The sequence below is a fragment of the Lichenostomus cassidix genome, chromosome 3 (assembly GCF_008360975.1).
Source record: "Lichenostomus cassidix isolate B80296 chromosome 3, HeHo_3.0, whole genome shotgun sequence".
NCBI lineage: Eukaryota > Metazoa > Chordata > Aves > Passeriformes > Meliphagidae > Lichenostomus > Lichenostomus cassidix.
Window position 1 is genome coordinate 66,646,453 of NC_139483.1, and position 23,482 is coordinate 66,669,934.

Genomic DNA, 23,482 nt, shown 5'->3' on the forward strand with positions numbered 1-23,482 from the left:
TGCCCATCACTAGCCAATTTTGTATCCAAAAATTCTGAGGAGAGAGTAGTCATTTATGCCAAATCTGCTGTTGAGCACCACTGCCATTGATTCTACAGATGTGAAGAATCTGATGAATAGATGTAAAAGTAACATTATCTGGTCACTGTAAATGGGCTCTGTAGCAGTTAGTGCTCTTCTAGTGATACAGATTAGTTTCTCTGTATCTCCGAAAAGAAACAGGGACATAAGATTAACATATTTAAACCATAAAATTCATTAGCCTTTTCTCAAGCCAAGTTTTTAATTTATGTAAATTGGTGGCCTGAAATCCTTGTTGAGTAGATCTTTTTTCTCCTTGTGGCTCTATTGGAAAGAATCCACTGGAATTTGTAATGGCTTAGTACAAACCATGGTTGCTATTACTGGAGTCTGGGCTTCAAACTCAATACCGTGATATTTGGTGCACTTTGAGGATTTCACCTAAATGGTGGAAGTAAAGGACTGTACTTAACAGTAGCAGGGTCAGACTTGTAATAATGTCAATTTTAAGTAAAAATAGCAATATAACCGAATATCACAATAAATAAATCAATACTATCAAGGATCAAAGTAAGTAGCCGTGTAAACCCATGTAACTTGACAGCTGCTAGCCTAATAGGAGTCTTAGAACAGCAGTAAGTTGTTTGCTTTCTTGGCAGAATCAAAAATAAAAAGCAGCCTAGTGTGTGTGTGTTCTGTAAGATTTCCCTGGAGTTAAGTGGTAATTTGACCCTGCTCAATTGAAAGCTATAGTGTTTTTCACGGGGTTTTTTGTGTATAAAGGGGAGTACAAGGGAAGGAAACAGAAGGAAGTAGAAGGAAACTTTCTTTGTATGTGTTCTCTTTTTTATTCAACAATAAAATTCCATTTTCAGTTCAGCAAGAGCTGTTAAATAGCTGCTTAACTTGAAAGGAACCTGAATTGAAGTACAGTAAGTTTAGACTGTGTCACTGTTCTGTTTATTCTGGTGCTTTGCAATTTTGTGTTCTAGGGGGACATAAATGAACTATTAACTCAGAATACTTGGGCAACCGTGAATGCTAAAGTATTTTTTAAAATATGAAAAAAATCATTCTGTTGAAAGGAGTTCCTAGCTAGTAAGGCAAATAAAAGTGTAAGTGCAAAACTGATTGTGACTGACAAGCTGTAGGAAGAAAACACCTGAATTTATAAAATTCATGGGGGATGAACCTGTATATTTGTGTATACAGAAATTCAGTCTGTATTCCAGTAACAAATTTAGCTTGGGGTGAGTTGGTTTGTCATCTTGGTTTTTTAAGCTTCAGTGGGCATTCAGACAAATTATTTTATGAACTAGTTTGAATTTCCTCCTGAACATGATCCTGGGATACATAAAAAAAAACCAAAAAAACAAACCTCCACCACCAACACCCCCTTTCCAACTTAGCTACAAAAATAATAAAAAACCCCCAAACTCAAACCCTTCCCAAAACCAACCAACCCAACTTGAATAGAGAAACTGTAGAACTTTAAGCAACTATTAATTTTCTGTTAATTATATTTGGATGGGAGAATCTTTTATTCCAAAATCAATCTAAGTACAACCATCAGTATACACTCAGTTTTGTTGGTGACTTGGTACAGAAAATAAATGGTTTGCTACCACTGCACAAATCAATCCTCTCTCAGTCATATATTAGTAGCCTGTGAACGTCTTCCACATTAGAGGTGAAGAAGTTTCCTGCCATATAAAACTCTTATTTGTCCTTTATTTTGCCATTAAAAAAGCCCCCAAAAAAACTGTAGTTTTTAGTTTCTTTAGTTGTCCCTTTCTCTTAGTGTATTGTTATTTGAAAGACATGATCCATAAATAAGAATTTTATTCTCCTGAAATATTTTTAATACATGGGCAGAATTCATAGATTATTACTTCAACATTATGAATGCATATATAAGATTGTATTTCAGCATTGATGAGGAGACTTGATGGCATTGACTTGCAAGAAGAATAAAATTCACCTTGGAGAATGGACTTGTAGTACCATTTTTTGAGCAATTTCTTTCACTTCTAAATATAATTTGAAGAACAATACATCTGACCCCAGTTAAACAAAAAGGCAAAAAATGCTATGCTGTTATTGGGATTTGTAGGCATGCTTTTCACAGGTGTAAAAGATTTGCAGGCAGTCCTCAGCCTGAAGTTCTTGTTCTTGCTGTGCTGCTTTAATGGACTTAGGCTGTCTTCACTGGGTGGCCACTGGTATATGATTGAGTGTAAATACTTCAGGCAAGCTCCACCTGCTGAGAAACAACCTCCGTTTGAAAGAGTGGACTTTTGGAAGTCTTTTCATTGGTCTTGTGGACCAGTGAAGGAAGTTGTGCTGCTTCTTTGTAACATTCATCTCCTGGATGGTGAAAGCACAGGCTGTTTTGCTGTCCTCATGCAGGGAGTTTGTCCAAACAAAATGCAAAGGGATATGTGCTACCTGTCATTGTGGTGGTGGGTTAATCAGCAGCATGTGCTCACAGTATTTTTCTGTGAATGTTTTTCATTGGCCAGTGAAAAGTCATGAATGATTTTGGGGACTGAAAAGGCGTTGCATGCATGCTTTGTTGTATTGTGGTGAGAAAAGAAGAGAGAACACATACTGTAATTGAGACTAGTCCCCCAAAAAACATGGTAGGTTTGGGAGTTCCCAGCCCATATCAGTGTACTGCCTTGTCTGAATGAGAAGCTCAGACTCTTGTCTAGCACAAAGGTTTTCATGGTGTGTCCTTTCACTCTGCTCTTATTGCAGACTCATGGAAACTAAAGCTGAGAAGTAGGCATGTTGTTAGAAGTCTAGAGATCTGCATCTACAGTAGAAATATCTCAGGAATTAACAGACTTTAAAAGTTGAAAATCACTCATTTTTATTTCCACATCCCGACTTATGCCTTAATAACTGGAATACTGAATGGCCTCATAGGTGCTCTGGTGTTCTTTTTAATTTCTGTGAGGTTGTGGGGTTGATACTGAAAAAATTTCACAACAGCTGAGAAACCTTTAAGCATCCAGCACTGACTTGGTTTGCAAAGTTATTCTTAGAGAGATGTTGTGTCATTACTACAAAGAAAATAATTAGTAGTGAATTCTGTTGTTACACAAGTATAATCATGTGTATGTCATGTAACCACATCTCCTCTAAATTGGTTTTGTCAATGAATCAAGTGCGAGAACTGCTCTGCGTTGGTACCTTCATTTGAAACACACCTGCACTGGTTTCATAAATTTATCCTGTCTGCAGAACCTGAAAATAACATGAAAAAATTCAGATGTAGCAACTACTTAGAAGATGATGAAAAAGATGTGGTAATTAGAAAAATAAATGTTTACCTTTTATTTTTAGGTCAGAAGACTTGTCTCCACTTACATGGTGTCTTTCCTTACCTCTATGTACCATACGATGGTTTTGGACAGAATCCAGAATACTACCTTCGTCAAGTGGCGTTCAGCATCGACAGAGCACTCAATGTAGCTTTAGGCAATCCATCTTCTACTGTTCAACATGTTTTCAAAGTGTCATTAGTATCTGGAATGTAAGTATTAGGAGTTTTGGTTGGTTATTTTGAAATGGTTTTTTGCAGTTGTACTACATAGTGCTAATCCTTTTCCATTCCCCTCTCATGTATGTCTTCATACAGGGCTTTACAGGTTCTACATAACTCTTCTCACTTGCTTTTTTTGATATAGTTAACAGGTTTTCCCAAAAAACCTGCTTGACATAATAATTTTTTCCTGAATTGTATCCTAGTGTCTATAATTTTGCAAAATCTATTCTTTTTAGCTTTTTCTGTCTCTGCTGTTAGAGCAATATTTTCCATGGAGCATTTTCTACCTCTCTGGATTATTCTAGGTTCCCTGAGACCAGGCAGCAGAACGGGCCAGGAAGTGGAGGCTCTTAAACATACATTTACTAATCTATCAAGATGACTGTTTTATTTGGTGTAGCTTTCTATTGCTGCTGAACTATATGCTATTATTGAATGTTCGCATTTTAAGGATTCTATTAGTTAATTTTTATTTAACTTGCATAACCAAGGGCTGAAAAATAAGTCAAATGATAGTGAATAATAGGAAAATATCCTGGAGGAACACAGGTAGTCTAGATACATATATTCGGTTTTTCATCTTCAAAACAATGTAAATGCTGATTTTTAGTGTTGTGCAGCACTATGTTTTATTTGCTTTTTAGATGCACTTCTGAAATATATTCTTTCTAATTGGTAAGTGTAGGAAGATAATATTTCTGTTCCCAGGCAGTTTTGGTGGCTTCTAGATACTGGTAGTAAAGTGGCTGCAATAACTCATTTTTATTTTCAGTCACATTTTTCTGATGTTTTTATAGTAATGAAGAAGGTCACCTACCAAATTTCTTGATTTTGTTCTTTTTGTGAGAACTATGTAAATTGTACTATAGCTATTCATCTCAACAGTGAAAGCTGGGCAGAGTAAACTGTTGATGACAATCTTGAATCAGTGAGAAAAGAACAGGTGGAAATTAGTAGAACCTGCCTCTTTTTCACCTCTCTTGCCTTAGAACTTCAGTCATTACTGAAAGTCAGATGCTCATTGCTTCCAAGCAGCAATAAAGAGTGTTTCAGGTATTTTGTATGCTTGCATAATAGGCTAATGGGGAAGACCTAACTGGAATACATCTTCCTCCTTCCCTGGGTAGATAGACATGCTTATTTAATACTCTTTATTTACTTCTAGTAAAATGTCATTGAATAAATGCTACAAAATAACTGGCTCGCTTCTTGCTTTTATTTCTTCCTCTCCAGGCCTTTTTATGGTTACCATGAAAAGGAGAGACAGTTTATGAAGATTTATCTTTACAATCCTGCAATGGTAAAAAGGTAAAGTTCTGGCTGATTTCCTTATATCTTCAATTAAAAAGTGAAGCTTGAAACAAGATTCACCAATAACTTAACAAAATAAAACCTCCAAAATTACTGTCCCATGGTTTTCAAAACGCTTTAAAAATTGCTAATTTTAAACACACCAATAACCTTTTTAAAGCAGTAGCATGTTAGGAAAGCAGTACCAAAACATACTTGCCTTTACTTGTTTTGTGTTAACAGTAATTCTTGAACACTTAAATTAATTTGTATCAGGTTACTTTTCCTGTAACTCTTTAAGGAAAACAATGTAGCCATCTTTCATATGGTTTCATTCCAGCTCTTATGAAGTAAGTTTTGGTAGGTTTTAATTCCAGCACCAATTACTAGATTTAAGATTTACTTGAGAAACTGAATAGCTTTTCATATATTAGACAGGTTCTCTATTTCTCATTCTGTTAAATGAAAGTCTGTTGATTTCAATTTTACTGTCAAAAGTAGTTGCAGTTAATTCAGGAATAAATAGGGAGGAATTATTTCTCAAGCATAAACTGAAATCCCTTGAGTTTGTGCTATTACATACTGTTAACTTTTTTTTAAAGTTCTAATACCTGATCATAAGACAGGATTGTCTGATTTTTCTTCTAGGCGAGTGAAATTTTGCGTGATTTTAAATTTCTGTCTTAATGTAATCTACATGCATATATGACACAACCGTTGTTTGAAAATTTGGAGCTTCTCATATTTGAATTGCTGCTATCCAAATAAGGACTGTCTTCACTTAAATTACTCCTGGTTTTTACTGTATAAAATTTTATTTTTAATCCCAGTTTGTTACATTTAGAAATTCTTAGTGCTTCTCTTTGTTATGTAGATGTGTACTGTTAATTTGAGATAAACTTATTGTACCAGTTTCTAACTATCCAAATACTTGCAGTTATTTTTTAATGTGTAGCTTTTTAAAAGAGAGGATTTGTCCTTCTAGGGAGTTTTAAAATACTGCTTCTTAGTATACAGTATGTAGCTTTAAAACCATGAAGAACATCATATGTATCACATATATGATTTATATGATATATATCATATGTATGTCAAGGAGAACTAGAGGGACTTTCAAACTTATTACAGGTGTGTAGGCAAACAGCTGCCACAGGTATTCTATTGAAAGATTTCTGTGGCCTATAGTGGCTTTTGGATCACTTGGAGGAATAGAATATCGTAGGATGATTTTTCCAGAGAGTTTCATATTTTTTAAGCTGAAGGATTCAAGGCTCCTTTGTAACTAACACCCAAATATTGTATCATTAGCAGAGATAATTTTTGTTCATCTAATATTGCAAATATACAGTTAAAAATACAACTAAGGCAAAGTATTATAATTCTAAGTATTTTATATTTTGATAAAATCAAATATCAGTATTGTTGTACTGAAATAATTTTTTTGGTTTTGTCTTAATTTGTCTTTTATTTTAGAGTTTGTGAGCTTCTGCAAGGTGGAGCCATAATGAATAAATCTTACCAGCCTCATGAAGCCCATATTCCCTACCTCCTCCAACTCTTTATAGACTACAATTTATATGGAATGAATTTAATAAACCTGGCTGCTGTCAAATTCAGAAAGGCAAGGAGAAAAAGTAAGGTGTTTATTTCTTAAGACCAAATAATTGTTTTGAAGGATAAAAACTACAGTTTTGAACAAGATGTCACTAGTTGTCAGGCTTTTGCTGTAGTTTGGCTGAATCATGTTGTTTCCCTGAAGTTTGCTTTCTATGTGAAAACAAAATCTGCATGTAGCTTTTTTCTTTTTTATGCCTCTTTGTGGGTATTATGGGGATTGAGGAAGAGCCTGCTTCCTGAAATGAGATGCTGTATATCAAGAAACACATGTACTGGCACAGCTGTGACCATTTCACAAGATGACCACACCTCTTTTCTAGAAGTTGAAAAATTGTTGATATTTAGTTGAAGAATTAACATGAAAGATAGCATAAGAATACTATTGCTTTGTATTTTGTGGCTTTGATCCTTATATCAATTAAAATATATTTTTGTTGCAGTAGTGTCTTTACAAAATTATGGCTAACAGTTTTGCTCCGATGACAATCAATGGTCTTAATTAAAATGCTTGTGTTTCTGCTAAAGTCATTTACTCTAAAGTGAAATTTGAATTAGTAGTGTGTGAGCAAAGGAAGTAGTTAAAAATTAGTTTGGCATTTTGAATGTACACACTGACATAAAAATTAAGTTTGGTGAGAACATCCCTAGTGTTATCTAAATGCTTCATTATAAATGAGAGATAACAGTAGGAAAAGCATAATACCTTTAGTACTTAACATTTTGTAAAATAAGAATTGTTTGCTTAAATCATAATTATTCCTACAGCTAAAGCAAAAGTTGAAAGGAATGCTAAAGTATCTTTCTGTAAAAACGCCAAGAAATAATCATGCTGACTTGAATTTGCTCGTTATTTTTATGCCTGTATATTCAGATAGCGATCAATTAGCCCATGGTGTTTTATAACTAATTCTCATTTATAGGAATGTACTCTTTTTATGCTCAACAATAGGCCACACTCTTTGCTGGTGTCAGAACTGTAGGAATGCAAAAACTCAGCCATGCACAAAGCATCTTCAGGATTTTCAGTCCTGAGGAAGTATGGTCAGGTACCTTTAGTCTTCCAAGTATTCAAATCAGCCTCCTGGAAACATACAATGTGATTGTATAAAATAGTTGCTTCTATTCTTTTTCCATAGATCTTTTTTTTTTCTCTTTCAGGTGATAGATGAAAAACATAAGCTGTTTGTATTCTCCTTCATAATTTATTTAAGGATGAGAGTTCTAAGTCTTGAAAAGGGAGCAAGGGGGTGGAAGAGAAGCATGGGCTGAGACCAGTGGACTTAACTATTCTTTTAGGGAAGAACCCAATGAAAAAAAGGGAAAAAAAGACAGACTACCTTGTCTAGCTTGATCAGATGCTGGCTGCAGTGCTCCTAGGAAGCTTCATTCTGCTTTGCATAGCTCCACATCGTACATGCATCAGTAGCCTGCCTCAGTCTGTTGGAGTCCCCAGGCACAGGATCACTGTCTGCTGCTCCTGGCACAGCAGCCGAGCAACAAATGGTTTGTCCCTGGTGCAACCTTCCAGAGGCAGTGCTGTCAACAGGCCTGTACTTGTACAGCAACCCTCTCTGTGCTCAGGCTGTTGGAGTGGTGTACGAGGCACAGCCTCTGCTTACAAGCACCACGCTTTACCTGCCTGTTTCTCAGCATCTGTGTTGTGGGAGTGTGCATTCCTTTCAGCCAAGTATACCTGCAGGCCAGGTCTAACAGTGTTTCTTAGACAGCAGTAAAAGCCTTTGCCAAGAGATGTGCAGCAAACATTTACCTTGCTTCCCTTGCAGATAGTGATACAAAAATGAGTCTGGCAAGTAGTATATTTGTCAATGTAAGCAAGAAGACTCAGGAGCCTGTTTCTAGTGGTATTTTTCTCACTGAGATAAGTAGATGTTTTTGAAGGCTGAGAGATCAGCATACAAATTTGTAGTAGCAGGAATATTCTGCCTTCATCAGCCTGTATCCAGAAGATGCAGCAGATCATTTTCTTAGGTCCTGTTCTTTATGGGCTGTGAAGAAGGCTGCCTAATCATTCATGTACCACACACCACTGTTACTATTGCAAAACTTTTTATTTTCGGTAGCTGAATCTTCTGCTGTAATATGACTCTGAAAGTCCTTGATGTGTCATTGCTACTGTCTTTAAAAATCTTTATGTCAAGAAAAGGGGAATACTGAGTATCTTTAAATCCCTGTCCCTGTAATTAACTTTACTGAAGAAACAAACTGATACAGGAATTTGAGCCTCAAGTTTTAGAAGTATATGAAAATAGGGTTCATAGGAAATAATGCACTGAAACTGCTGTGGTGTAGTATTTGAAATGCAAATAGTTTTTTTAAATAATAGTATATATTTTACCAGTTGACCTGTAATCTTGCATGGCTGCTGTGAGATGTATTTTCCTTTAAAATATACAACTACTCAGTCCATTTCATCAACTTAAAGTAAACAAGTTGCAGATGAAAAATAACAAGAGATGTTTCCAAGCATAGTCAGCTTGCATTTAAATATGGAGAATTAGCTGATGTGCCACACTGTAAAAGCATGGCTGTGCTTCTTCCTGGACTAGCTGCCCAATGACAAATCATCACTTCTGAACAGTAGACTGTGCTAGGTTTGAGCTGTATCTGTGCAAATGGGATCAGATACTTTGTTTTGTCTTTCTGGAATCACCTGCTTAAGCACTGAAGTGCATAGATTGTAACAGAGCAGGTGTGACTGAAATACGAGCTGGCTCTGCAAAAGCACAAGTGTGTCTTCGCCCCACTGGAGTGCTACATCTTTGTACCACCTTTGTGCCATGTCTGTGCACTTACAAGTCTGATGTAGGGCCAGGGTTTGAAGGAAGTAGTCTGTGTGCCGTAAGCTTGGTCTGAAACATATGGAATTAAGCCTGCTTGCTTCTGTTTGTAGCTTCTAAGGTTCTTTTGTCATGGTATCTTCCAGTTGTTTCTGTAGTAACTTATTCAGGGCTTTTTGCTACATGACATGTCCCTAAAACTAGTATTCCAAGTAGTGGAAGTCACATTGGCAAGACTATTATGAAATTTATAGAATAAAAATATGTGTTCTAATGAATATTTAATTACTGAGACCTCTGACAATTAACTTGTTTTATTGGTATACCTTTAATAAATGTAGAAGTGTTTGCTATGGCTGAATGGTAAATTTAATACCAGAAAACTGCTAGTGTGTTACACCAACATAGCTGAGAAAATTCAAGGTTCAAGCTGGTTTTTCAGGTAGAAGTGGGAGACTAATTTTCAAAGTCTTCTCCCATTCTACCTACCTCCAACTCCATTCATGGGCCTTTTTCTTTCTTGTGCCATATCATTTGTATGTTGTCTTTCCTTTCTCTGAAGACTGAGGGTTCAGGTGGAGACCTCAAGGGAGGTAGGAATTCTTCAGAAGGGTCTTTACCAGCATGACTTTGGAGCACACTTCCTAACATGGAGTCCTCTGAGCAAACTTTTTACTTTTTGTTTTTTATTTGTAGGTCAGACAACATCTGCCTTCATTGTGGGTTTCCACTTACTGTTACTATCACTGCATCTGAAATATATTCTATATTCCCTTTCTGCTCACTAATAAGAAAGAGGAAACGTGTGAAGTAGAATTTAGTGTTTCCTTAGGCTTCTAATTTCCACTGGGATTTGAACTGTGGACCCAGGAAATTCTGAAGTTTGCATCGGACTCTGTATGATTTATTTTGAAATTTTCACAAATAGGAGAAGATTGAATTTAGGTTAAGATATGACTAGAATGCAACAGATGTAATTCTAATAATATCAGTATGTTGGAAATATATTTTTCTTTTTATATGTGTCTACATGTTAGAAAGAAAATTGGATCATTTATATGATAGCATAGTTAATGTGTGAAGATGATATCATGCAGTGCTATTTATTCTTTAGGAGCAGGTGGACTGGTAATATTAAATAGTAAATGCAGTTATATAATGATATTTGTAAAAGATATTGCCACATAAATGAATTAATTTCTTGTGCTGCTTTTTCCCCTAGGTGATACATCAGGTGGAAGTAAACATCATAGAACTCACTTGCCAGAAAATTCGAGCAACGTATCTTTCACTGAATGGGAAGAAGATGAAATACCAAGGTCAGCGTCCCAGGTTTTTCTTTTGTATGCTGTATTTTCTTACGTATATCAACTTGCTGTAATACAGAGTTCCAGGCTCTCACTTAAAGGACTCTTACATGTTTTACATGTTCCAAAAAGAAAAAAAAAATTATCACTGTTTAGTTTCTTTGTATAGTTTTGGTCACCTGACACTTTGTTGGTATATGGTTATAAAAATCCAACTAGGACATAATGGGCAAAATTCAACTTTTTGGTTTTTTGGAATGATGACTTTGATGAATAGCTAAGCAAGCTTAATAGTTATAGAGAATATTTACACATCAGTTCACAGATTGTGTTTTTGTAATCATCCTTGGCTAACATGACCTCACTGGTGAGGCCATACCTCAAACCATGTGTTCGATTTTGGGCCCCTCACTACAGGAAGAACATTGAGGTGCTGGAGTAAATCCACAGACGGGCAACAGAGCTGGTGAAGGGTCTGGAGCACAAGTCCTGTGAGGAGTGGCTGAGGGTGCTGGGGTTGTTTAGCCTTGAGAAAAGGAGGCTCAGGAGTGACCTTATCACTCTCTGTAGCCACCTGAGAGTGTAGCCAGGTGAGGGTCAGTCTTTTCTCCCAGGTAACAAGTGGGAGGACAAAATGAAATGGCATGAAGTTGTGGCAGGGGAGGTTTAGTTTGAATATTAGTTTCTTCACTGAAAGGGTGGTCAGAAAGTGGTAGAACCTCCTGGAAGTGCTCAAAAAAATACATAGGTGTGATGCTTGGACCACATGGTTTAGCACTGCTGTATTAACAGTTGGGCTTGATGATCTTACAGAGCTTCTCCAATCTTAATGATTCTATGAATAGTGTCTCACCAGCGAATTTCAGTTTGTCCATTTCAAATGGTAGTTACATGAGAATCTCAGCTTAGAATTTTCATGTCTGTCTCCCATACTTTTCCTTTTTCCTAGGCATTTCCTAGTCTACAGTTTGTAATTTGTAATTATTTTACTTCTATAAGAAAATTGAATATTTCTGGAATTTTGGGGGTTTTGTGGCCAGAGTTGGGGAGGGGAGAGAAACTCACAGTATCCAAAGCTACTTTGATTTGTATAGTTTATCTACAGCAGGTTCATTCTTTAAGCTACCTGCTGATGTTTGGCAAGGCCTTCTGTCATCTAGTAGTCTTCTCAGTCTTTGAGTCATTCCTGTCATTCTTCTCTGAAGAGCTTATAGGGCTCAATATGCCACAGTTCCTGCCAGTGTTATATATTGGAAGTATTTGCTTTCCCAGTAGAAAGTACATGTATTAAACCATACTTCAGATTTTTCTAGCATGCAAAAACTTGAGCTTGTGTTAGGTAGCATATGGTTTTCTGATTCTACTACTTCTGCTTCAAGGAGATTTTGTAACCATGTTCATCTCATGGTTGTATTGCAATTTTACTTCTGGTCTCATTATGTGCAGTTGTCCTTGGGCTGCTTTTTCTCCTCTTTGGTTGCATATTTCATTCGCAATCCATTTCAACCTTTATTTGGCTTGGTTCTGTAAGGCAGTTTACTTAAACTTTGAAGGCTGGATCATAAGTTAGGCCAGGATTATCTGATGTTACTTTACACAGATCTGGGGAAGGCAGATAAAAGGAAAGCAAAGTAGTACTTCCAGAGAGGGATGAGCTCAGCAGAGCAGGAGCCAAGGATGCATGCTCATGGCTGTAACCACAGGTCTTCTTTCCTCCTCCTTCAATGCTTCCGTATGTACAGCCAAGGGTGCAGCACCTCGCTCCTGCCAGTCCTTCTCTGGCACTCACACATGCTCCAGAAGTGGGACATTAACAGAAATGGGGAAAATACCAAGACTGTCCATTTTCCCAGCACTCCTTCGCTGTACTTCTGCCAGCAGGAATTTATTTCTTGAATGTAAAGCCTGAATACTACATAATACACCATACAAATTCTCTCTACACCATATGCAATGATACTGGTAGCTCCTCATACACTTTACGGTATTGTTTATCATGCTACTTTGGGTTGTGAGCATTTTAGGATTTATTAGTACAAGATGTTTCTCTTCTTTCTTTTTTCCAATTTAGAATGTTCTGTTTGGAATCCTTTATAAATTCCTATAGGATTTTTTCATTCTATTTTTAAATTTCATCCTGTTTCTATTATTCTACTTTTGAGTTATCCTGCTTTTGTTTTCTGATACTATGATCTAGTTATGTATCCAGTATGTCTACTGGTTTGCCTTATCAGCATATTTCATTACTCCCTTGCAGTATTTTCTGCCAGAAGTATTAATGAGATGTGAAGTAAACTCAGTCGCAGAAACTGGTCTGTATTCATTTCTACACATTTTGAATCGACTTTCTATCCTTTTTATATAACCAAGAAGAATTTTACATTTAGTTAGCTCTTAAAATGCTTTAATAAATTAGGAACTCATTTATGATTCCTCCAACTGAAATTGTTTCCCATTTGCTACTGTGTTAAATATCCTTTTGCCTAGAAAATTAATTTTTTTGTTAAAAGTGTTCTAGCATGACTGTCTTCGCCATGCTGTAGGATGTACGTGCCACAGCAAAGCAACAAACATAAACTTTTCCAGTCCTAATTTTACTCTGTTCTGTATCTACACAAAATTATTTGTCTATTAAAATGTCTATTAAAAATCTATGAGAGTCATCAACTTGAAACAATGTTCATGTAATGAAACCCATACTGCAGTCCCATTTTCAGATTGCCTTCCTACTTCATTTCTTTTCAAATTCTGAAAATTTGCTTCTAGATCAGTTTAATGGATCTATAATTGCCATGATCAACCTTACTGAGGGTAAATCTGACCCAGATAGTATGAGATATCTATCCAAGGAAACCCCTGTAATTGTTTCCTAAAATGATCGTGACTCAACTCTTTCTATTTTTGCAGTCTGCAGCATTACTCCATAGCTGTAAAGCTGCCTTTCTTCCTTTTTTTCTGTCTTTCCATCCCAGCATACTTAATTTCCATATCAACAGCTATATTCATTTCTAGTATCATGTGCAATACCAGTGCAGTCCCCTCACTCCAGTCCTCTTCAAGTTCTGTCCAGTTCAAATTGAGATATTTAACTGTTTTGTGAATTGTTTAGCAAAAATTTACTTACTGTATTTCACCACTGGACTGCTATTTTCAGTAGCATTTGGAGTTTCTTTTATATATCATCAAACTTCTAAGTTCTTTGCTTGTTCTTTATATCAGATATGAAGATTGCAGAAATCTTTCCCTACCTTTCAGCTGTATGCTCAAGTTATTAGTTGTTCTGTCAAGAAAAAGCAAAAAAAGGAAAGACAGTCAAATGTTTGAGACCACAAAATTTCTAGGCTTGTCTTGTATTCTTAGTGACTGGGATGTCTGTTTGGACTCATTATCCTTTGTGTACATTAAGAATACATTTTAGAGATAGTCCAACATATATCTGCCAAGTCCTTACTGTAAGTGGCAGTTAATAAGTTCTCTTGTTTAACCAAGCAGTGCCAGTGATTGGCCACTTCTTGACTTTAAAACACAGTGCATCACGTGGCTGAAACATGATTTTGGATACCTGGAAGGTAATATGCAAAATTTAAAAGCCACACATGAGCAGCATTTTGCAGGAGTAAATGCTAGTGATGGTTCCTTATTTCAAAGAATGTTTGTGAACTATGCCACATTTGGTGACTGAGCTCCCTTTTCAGTGCTAAAGAGCACCTTGCTACTCTGCCGCTTCTCAGGAACAGCATTTAACCCAGCCATGTCTTGTCTTGCTCCTGGCAAATCTCTGAATTATTCACTGCTATGAGATTCACTGCTATGATTAGTGCACTGTATTAAGCCAGAGACACTTCTTTTAATGTAATTCTAGAGTGATTCTGTTATCAAGTAGACAAATGGCCAAAATCTCTAATCTTCAGGAATCCCTGATGTTGTAAGGCTTTTAGGCACAATACTTGCCAGTGTTATCACACTGAAACCTGCAAAGTGTACCCTAAAATGGGCAGCAGTCACCTGAACCTGGAAGTGCTATCCAACAGTTTTTGACATCAGGAGTTCTGGACATGAGACACATTTTGTTATCCCACTCAGACAGCTGATGATAAATGATGAAACACTTCTCTGAGTTCCACTGAGGAAACTTTCTGGTAAACATCAGACTTGGAGTAATATGCCAGTCAAGTCTGCCACTTGGACATGATGTGTTAAAAGCAGAATGATTGGTAGAATGCTTTTGAGAAACACTTTCTTTTTTTAAATCCTAGATTTGCTAATAGACGCTAGTTTATATGGAAGTGGAGAGATCTGACAAATAACACTTTTTCACAGTCTAGCAGATATGTAATATTCCAGATTTTTGCTAGGTTTGTGGCTGTCATAATTGCTTTTCTCGCTTGTCAGCCTGTGCATGTTTTTATTTAGCTATTTGATTTTTTAATATAATGTGCACATTATTTAAGTCAGTTAACATCCTGAAAACAAGGACATGTTTTCTTCCATGAATTGAATATGGAAAATTATTATGTCGAATTTTAGAGTTCTTATCAGTGCAGTTGAGTAACACTTTCCAGATTCTCCATGGAGTTAATTTTTGTCTCCAGTGCTCACTTTAACATTACAAATACCTCAGACATGATCATTACAGAACTTGTTTCCTTAGGCTGTCATTAATATTGGTGAATTAAGATACTGACCTTGTTGATAATTCTTAAAGGTTTTTGCGGGCTTTGATCTACCTAGCTGTATGTAGTAGGCTCTTTTTAAAATAGGTATTTGACTGTAGCTTTAATTCATTGCCTCAACATCTGAGAAACTAAACATTGATACTTTCTTTGAGCTAAGTTTCATCCCAGACTATAGTTTTTATCTCAATGGATAATGCACACAAACGATTACTTTCTTCAAAAATAATTCTCTCTGTTCTCAAAATAATGTATTTGGAGCTTTTCGTACAAAGATAACATGGATTTGTACAGCAGTTTTTCAGCATGGTATGTAGGTATAAAAGGCAATTTAAAATTAACTGGTGTGAGTATCACAAGTAGCCTAGCCATGGCAACTCAGTGTTGTGCAACCCTGATTCATCTTGCTTTTTTAGAGAGTAAATTTCTGTTCTCCTGCAGCTGGGTTGCTCCTACACCACCTCACTTAACCCTGTCTGTCATATATCTGTATTACAAGTTTTATCTTGTGAACAATTCTCTCTACATTCCTTTTTCCAAAATGAAACATAGATGCTGTGAAAAGCTTTACCTGGGACTTACTAAGTCTTCTTTTCTAACCTGATTCTAATATAGATATTCTCAAATCATGATTTTGGCATTACATCAATCATTGTTTTTCTTTGCAAAACTGCTGCATGTGATGTGAGGCATGTGATTACTCTGTTGTATAAGGCAATCTCTGTCAAACAGCCACTTCTGAATATCTTCCAAGGCATTACAACTGCTAATTACATGAAGTAGTTCATATTTTCATCTAACTACAGCTGGGAGACTAGACACGTTCTGAGTTCTTCATGCTGTCTTCTCACCTGCTGAAAATAGCACTGCTGAGGAAATATGTCTTGATCTGGGATGGGAGAATGAGAAATATGGCTTTGTGTATTTTCCTGATATGTTGCACATATTTGTTTTAGGTGAGCAAAAGCACCAAACCTAACAGCTGACCAAGCTATTGCCAATACTCAGATGAAATAGTTCCTAAAGCAGCATGTAACCATGTTAAAGAACTGTACTTCAGGACAGCTTGTACTCCCCCTTGCCCCCTCATATTTTGGTTTTAATCAACAAAGGGGTTGTTAATACTGTCTTTCTTATTCACCAGGCTAAAGAAAGAGAAAACCCCAGAAAAACTAGTTGTAAATGTTAAAAGTGTTCAGCATTGCTCTGAACTGTGAGTGAGAGAGAAAAATTCTTGCCACTGTGTTTTCTGGGCACATGATCACGCCTACACACCTAGTTGGATTGGCTGAGTTGTATAGAACATTTCATCTTATGTTTGAGGAGCAGAACATTATTGTAATTGCTTTACTACTTTGAGTTGTTTACCAGCTTTTTCTCTTCTCCTCACGAAAGAAAAAGCTAAACCCTTTTAAGTTGAATGTACAGATTTCTTACCTAATTAGATTTGAATATGATCGTTAGTTTAAGAAGTTGCAGGTGAGGATCAGAACAGATAATTCTGCATTCAGTTACTAACTCCTGTTCCCTCTGAATAATTTTAGGTATTAGTCCAGTTAAAAAACGATGATGCATGTTTCAAAGTCAGTGTATTGATAAAATTAACCTGTGGTATTTATGTTGTCACAGCTCTTTAATGTTGAAAGGTGTTGAGCCACAAAGTACCTGTGAATTGGAGGTGGATGCAGTAGCTGCTGACATTTTGAATCAACTGGATATTGAAGGTGAAGTGTTACTAACTTTCCATGTAAAATGGTTTTAGAACAGAAACTATGTTCTTGTAGTTCGCTCTTTTAAAACTCAGCTTAGTTAAATCACAGCTGAGATTTCAGTGTTAGCAAATTGTTGATCTACAAATTTATAAGGTTAAAAAAATGAATTAACTCTGAAAGAAAAGAGGTTATAAAAATAGTCTATTATTAGAGCAATATAAAGAGATTTTTGTTAATGCATAACAGAAGGTTTCAGACCTATAAGAAGAATAGTAATGGAAATACCAACATCAGATGCGCGTATGTATGCATGTATGTGTACATACACCTATTTATACATACACACACATACTTGGTGGGAAGACCAGAAAAACCCAAGATCTAGATTACAAATAGGAGACCTAGAAAATAAAGTTACACCTTAGCTTTTACGTAATACCAAATTCTAGAGTAAAGCAAGAATGGCAATTAAAAAATGACAGGCTAGAATGACAAAAGAGATGAAAAAGAGTGCCAGAATCCAATTTGGGGAACGAATGCTTTGTCACATTAACAGGCTTTCCTTCATGTATTGTTGCATATTTCAGCCCAGATTGGCAGGAACCCTGGTTTGCAAGCTATATGGGAGGATGAAAAGCAGCGACGGAGACAGAAATGTGAATCTTCTCAGATTAAGCCACCTGAGTCACAAGGTAAAAAAAAAATACAAAATTTGTGCAGCTGTTAATCCAAAACTTTGAATGAGAAGCAAGCAGGAGGACAGAATTTAAATTGATGTATCAAGTTTGAGGGGTTTTTAGATTGTATTATTTTTTCGCTTCCAGGCTTACTGATGGTCCAGTCTGTGTTTTCCAATTTTGAAAGCAAGATGTGCAACCTTGCCTAACAGCATCATGATTCAGCTATCTGCAAAACATTCTAGACAGAATGAATGATAATGGCAGTTAAAATTGCATGCTTTGTCATGGAAAACGTTTAAATACCGACAAAACTAAATCTCTTTATCTTGAAGCTTTCCATTGTAGTTTATGCAAAAGTGCAGTCCCTCTTAATTTTTGTGGAATTATAGCTAAGGTGATATTAGATTAAAATTCTAATAGGATCGACAAATCCCTGTATTTCTATGTAAAATTCATTACACAGGGAAGACTGTGCTCTGCAATGTAATTGCACAATGAGCAGGCTTTCTCTGCAGAACCTAGGCCATATTTCTTTTAATATATGAATGATATTTGGCAAGTAAACCAGAGGATTGCAAGAAGGAAATAGGCACATTCCTGGCTAAGGCAGACTGCTTTCTGATTGACGTTTTTCCTATGGTTCTGTGTACTGGTATTCAGGCTGCATAAGCCAGATTTCTCAAAATTGTTCAGTGATTTTTCTTGGATGCTCATCTTGGTGTAATTGCATCATGTTTTGTCCATGCTGTTGATACAGTTGTAAATGAGATCAGTGGGAGTATGTGAAGTATTTTAAAGTTTTTAATACACTTGGAAAATCAGCCCTCAGATTTGGTGCTGAAAATTAGCAGGCACTTCAACTTTGCGCCTTTTCCTAATAAAATCAGTAATTTTAGCTGCTCTCTGTGTTGAGAGGTCAAAGTAAAACTGAATAACAAATATTTTTCAAATTTTAAAGACCGTGGATTTGTGCCAGCAACAGAGAGTGAAAAATTTTTTCAGAAGAGACTTAAAGAAATTCTCAAGCAAAATGACTTCTCTGTGTAAGTGTTTAGCCATTTGTCATAAAGTATAGTGTTCTATGCAAACCTTAAATATGCATTTAAAACTTGCTTTTCAATTAACTAGAACGTTGTCAGGATCATTGGACTACAGTAATGGATCAGAGGAGTTCTCGGCTGAGCTAACACTACACTCTGAGGTACTTTCTCCTGAAGCCTTTCCATGTACACCAGCTAATATGGTAGAAGTGCATGATGATAAAAAGATGAGCAAAGGTGAGTTTTTTTTAATATCCTAATTGTTTAGGCATAAATTTGTGTCATGGTTTGGCTGTTTGTTCTATTAGCAGATGTAAGCCAAGGAAATGGATTGTTAGTTATGAAAAACGAAAGAGTAGTTTTGCTTTTATTTTAATTATTGTTAGCGTAAGCCATTCTAAAATTGCCACAGCAAATAATGGAAATATATTTGGATAGTAAAATCCATTCTGAAGTGGCTTGCTTTCATAATGTATTGGTGTCTCTGACTCTGAAGTTTTATGCTTTCCCTTTTTTTTTTCTTTTAAAGACTCCAATAGGCTGCAAACTGATAAAGAAGAGGAAGCACTTATTAATGAAGAAGCAATTTTAAACATTGTGGAGAACAGCCAGAGCTTTCAGCCTTTGTCTCAAAGACTGAATCAGACTACAGCTTTTAGTGAGTATGACTGGAATGTCTTTTCTTCTAGGCTATTTTTTTGTTCCACAGTCATTTGTTCCCTCAGGTTACCATCCATGAAAGAAATTAGGTATTTTACGTCAAGGAGTTTTTCAAAGAGGTTGAGACTTCACACACACATATACCCTACTACCACCAAAAGACCCTGTGTGTTGTAAGAAATGTCACCAGGACTGTATTTGTGGAGGCTGCTGTGTTTGGTTCAGTAAGCCCTGTTCTCTCACCAGGTCAGCTCAATGCAGTCTCTTGTGGGTATTGCTCTTGCTTATGCTGCTAGGGTTATAAGGCTAAAACAGTCAGAATGATGATGATTTTGACTGTCTATCCATGATGCTCTTGCAGTTACTCACTGCATCTTGCATACAGTTAAGGTACAAAACATGCATATGATCTGTCTTCAGAAGCTCAGCTGTCTGGAGATACTGGGCAATAGTAGGCTGATAATGAGAGGCAAGAGGCAAGTTGCAGCAGAACATTTCTCAAAATTTGCAGATACAAAGAATAGTTGAAGGCAAAGAAACAAGAAGCAAAATATTAAAGAGGAGGAGAAAAACCATTACAGTGAAAAAATGTGAGTGGCACAAAGGGGAACAGCAATAAAATAAGCAGGAATGGAACTTGTATGAAAAGCTACGTGAGGTAGAAATAGTTCAAATACTCTAAAGGAGATGAAAAGCACATCATTCATGGTATATCTCTATGTATGTTCTTTGGTAAACGTAACGTGTAATGTTAATATGAACCACGTGGCATGGAGCAGGGAGGAGTATCTAAAACCCATAGTAGCCTCCATTGCTTTCAGTACCTATAGGGTGTAGGTATGTGCTTGGGCAACAATATATGTCTATGGGTAATACAATATACAGCCTTGAAGTCTTTTCTTGCTAAGAAAGGAGGAGTGGATGAAGCCAGATTAGAGTGTATGCTGTTTTATTTTGCAGGGGGTAGGTAAGATTTTGATTATGTAAGTTTTATAGGCAAAGATTTGGATTTATTGAAAGAACTATAAGAAATTCTGTGGGAGCTGACAAACCTGAAAGGATGAAAAGTGGCTAAAATAATATGTGGGGTATGTCTTTTGACTGTACATCTGAATTGTTCAACCAAACTGAAGTGTTGAAATGGTCTGTTTTTTCCATTGACTAGGGAATCAAATCGAGCTTATATGACTTCCTTTTGGTCTTTTTTCCCCTCCTCCCTTCTTGTCATGCAGCTACTAATTCCTGGTGTCTATGAGTAACATGGTGCATATTTGTGTCTCTTACGCTCTTAATAGCCTGTGCCAGTCTTTACTATTCTTATGTAGAGTTTAGTGCCACAGGGATTGTCAACTGCATGACTTCTGCTATTCACTGGGAATTACACCCCAAGGGTCATATTAACATGAAGTAAAGGTTGGAGTTTAATGATGGGCCTCACAAAGGGCAAAGGAGCCAAGAAAAAAAAGTATAATTAAAAGTGGGTTAGTTCAGAACTCTGGAAAACAGGATGGTTTCTCCTGTGAAGGGTTAAATGGTGTCTTGTGAAGCTTTTGCAAAATATGAAAAACGCTTTTCTCACAGATGTTGAGATCTATTTTATATAATTCTCAAGATCATTGTAATCATATGATGCTTTCCGAGGAAAGAACGTAGAGATTGTAGTTCTTCCGCCAGAGAAGGAGAGAGAAATAACAAAGATGCCTGGTAGACTGGAGATAAGTTGGTTATGAGGTCAGATGATAAGTAAGTAGGAAGAGAATGAGAACAAATTGTGACTTGGAAGGATTTTTAAGAAACCAAAATAAAAAATGAGAAGGGAAGTGCATTAATTAGTTTAAGCTTAGGACAAATAAAAGAAAAAATAAAATTCAAGAGAAGAGTGAAATCAGGTAAACTTCCAGTGTTTAGAGAAATCTTGGAAGAGAATAGCTTTCTAGAGATATGAAAAGGGAGCTGAAGTTAACCATTGTAAAGAACGGAAGGAGGAATAGTTGGTCAAAATCAGCATCCCTTTTCACAAGATACAGTGATTGAAAATCGTCAAGTGAGGTAGAGAGAAGAGCCTAACCAAGCTAATGCAGCTATTGAGCAAGAGCAGGCAGTGATGCTTCAGAAGCTGGCACTCATGCTGAAATTAAAGGGGAGAGTGAAGCTTTACCGAATGCAAGGACGTAAGGGGAGAGTGGAGAGAGAGAGAAGTGCGTCCACTAAATCTAGTCCAATCAGAAGAGTAGGGCAGAAATAAAGTTGTCAAAGTTTTGTATACATAGCTAAAAGAAAAATACATGAAAAGATAAATCATAAAATTTGAAAAAATAATATATGAAAAGAGCTTTGTTTCTGTAGCCTGCCTTGCCTTAGACAATAACAAACTACTGGATTTTAAAATGGTGAGAGGCTTTTTTTGCTTGGTTTGGTTGGTTTTGTTTTTTACTGGTAGACTATAATTAGTGATTTACAAGTAGAACAAAATACAGATTCTACTTGTATGGGCTTTTTCTGCAGTGGGCAGTAGTGCTGATGAGGCCATGATTGATCTGTTGGCTGGATTGGAGAATGATGGATATCAGATGGGACATCAAAAAACACTCTCTCACCATCGTTCTCTTGGAAGCTGGCGAAATTCTCAGAACAGTGATGATGAAGAAAATGAGCCACAGTGTGAGAGAGAAGAAATGGAACTTAGCTTGCTAATGTCCCAGAGGTGGGACAGTAGCGTGGAAGAGCCTGGGCCAAAAAGAAGGTATATATGTGATTATCTTTTCTTAATATGTTTTCTTTCTGTCAGATTTTTCCTCCCTCCCACCTTGTTTTCAAGAATGCTATTAACCCAGTGAGATGTAGACAGGTCTCTATTGATAACATTGGGAAAATCTATGCAGATCATGGGATGGAATGCAGTTATTTAAATGATGATGTGAATCATCAGTGTCACCTGGAAATAAGTTTAACTGTGGCCAAACATAAGCTTCTGGTTTGCTGTTTGAGGAAAAATTAAGTAGGCTTTTTGTTCTGCACGTCCAAATACAAGAAAACAGTTAGTGGTAGCTTGCTTATAAGGTCACACCGTGGATGTAGTACAAATGTTAAAGTGTATCTTGTACATCTTTTTCTAAAGTCAGTATTTAAGAAATATTCATATGAAGACTAACCAAGAGACCTGAGGAAAAAACACCCATTTGTTTCCATGCTCAAAGCTTAAATCAAAACATGAATGTTGCTCACTCTGCTCAACTGCTAAAGGTCAGCAACTTCAATAGTTTTAAGGCCAAGATTCTTGGAACATCTTCTCAGGTTGTAATGACCTTTTGTACAGTCTGCACTGAGAGGCATTGAAAGCAGCCATATCCAGTTTCTCTTGACCCCTGCTTTGGGCACACCTTCTGATATTTATAATTCTGTTTGAAATATGAGAAACTTCACAGACATAACATTTTGATATTTGGGTTTCTTTTCTACATCAGAAGTCATAATTATATTATGTTTCAGAGAACCAGAGAGAAACAGAAATATTTCTTTTATTTCCTGAAGACATACAAAAATTGTAATAGAATCAGAAGTTAGTTCATTAGTCTCATAGTTTGAGAAATAATTGATCTCTAAAGCTAATTTTCCTATCTGACCTTTGGTTTTCTATGTTTTTCCCCCTCACAGTAGTCTGAAAAGTTGAAATTTCCACCCAAAACATTTAAATTTCAGTTTAGTGGTAACTGCTGTGTAAACCTGTGTCTTGCAGAATTCATTAGCTCAGGCACAGCTCTGTATGGGCTTGACTATACAACTTCAGGAGTCAGGTAGGATCCTGAAGCAATTAACTGCTTTCATGCAGTAAAGAATCCTGTTCAAAAACTCAAGAGACTTGATGAGCTGTCTCAATAATATCTTGCTCATATATGCCTACATCTTAATCCCAGACAGAAAGCACTAGGGAAAACGTACATATGATGTGCTTCCACAGGGAGTCAGCTTGTGTTCAGAGGGAATTACAAGTTCTGTTTCACTGAGATCTCTACAGAATTCAGACTGACTTCAGACACAAGCATGTGTATCTTTGCCCCCTGCATGATTCTGCTCACGTGTAAAGAACCAATTTGGGTCTGATGATAGATCTGACTTTGCTCCGCTCGGGCT

At 36.5% G+C, this 23,482-nt stretch overlaps 1 protein-coding gene across 3 annotated transcripts in view; it reads left to right on the plus strand.

The window, feature by feature from the left end:
• REV3L (REV3 like, DNA directed polymerase zeta catalytic subunit) overlaps positions 1–23,482 on the plus strand; it is a 115,152-nt gene that overhangs the window by 41,762 nt on the left and 49,908 nt on the right. For 2 of the 3 annotated variants that reach the window (XR_014850957.1, XM_085056145.1), the window contains exons 2-11: positions 3,373–3,562; positions 4,808–4,882; positions 6,338–6,498; positions 10,502–10,598; positions 16,889–16,983; positions 17,559–17,663; positions 18,610–18,694; positions 18,780–18,928; positions 19,221–19,349; positions 21,857–22,094. Coding sequence is in view for 2 of the 3 variants with exons in the window: in XM_085056145.1 (XP_084912271.1) it covers positions 3,373–3,562; positions 4,808–4,882; positions 6,338–6,498; positions 10,502–10,598; positions 16,889–16,983; positions 17,559–17,663; positions 18,610–18,694; positions 18,780–18,928; positions 19,221–19,349; positions 21,857–22,094 (1,324 nt within the window). In the remaining variant the exon portion in view is untranslated. Of the gene's footprint in view, positions 1–3,372; positions 3,563–4,807; positions 4,883–6,337; positions 6,499–10,501; positions 10,599–16,888; positions 16,984–17,558; positions 17,664–18,609; positions 18,695–18,779; positions 18,929–19,220; positions 19,350–21,856; positions 22,095–23,482 lie in introns of those variants that run through there. The other variant, XM_085056146.1, reaches the window with a different exon arrangement.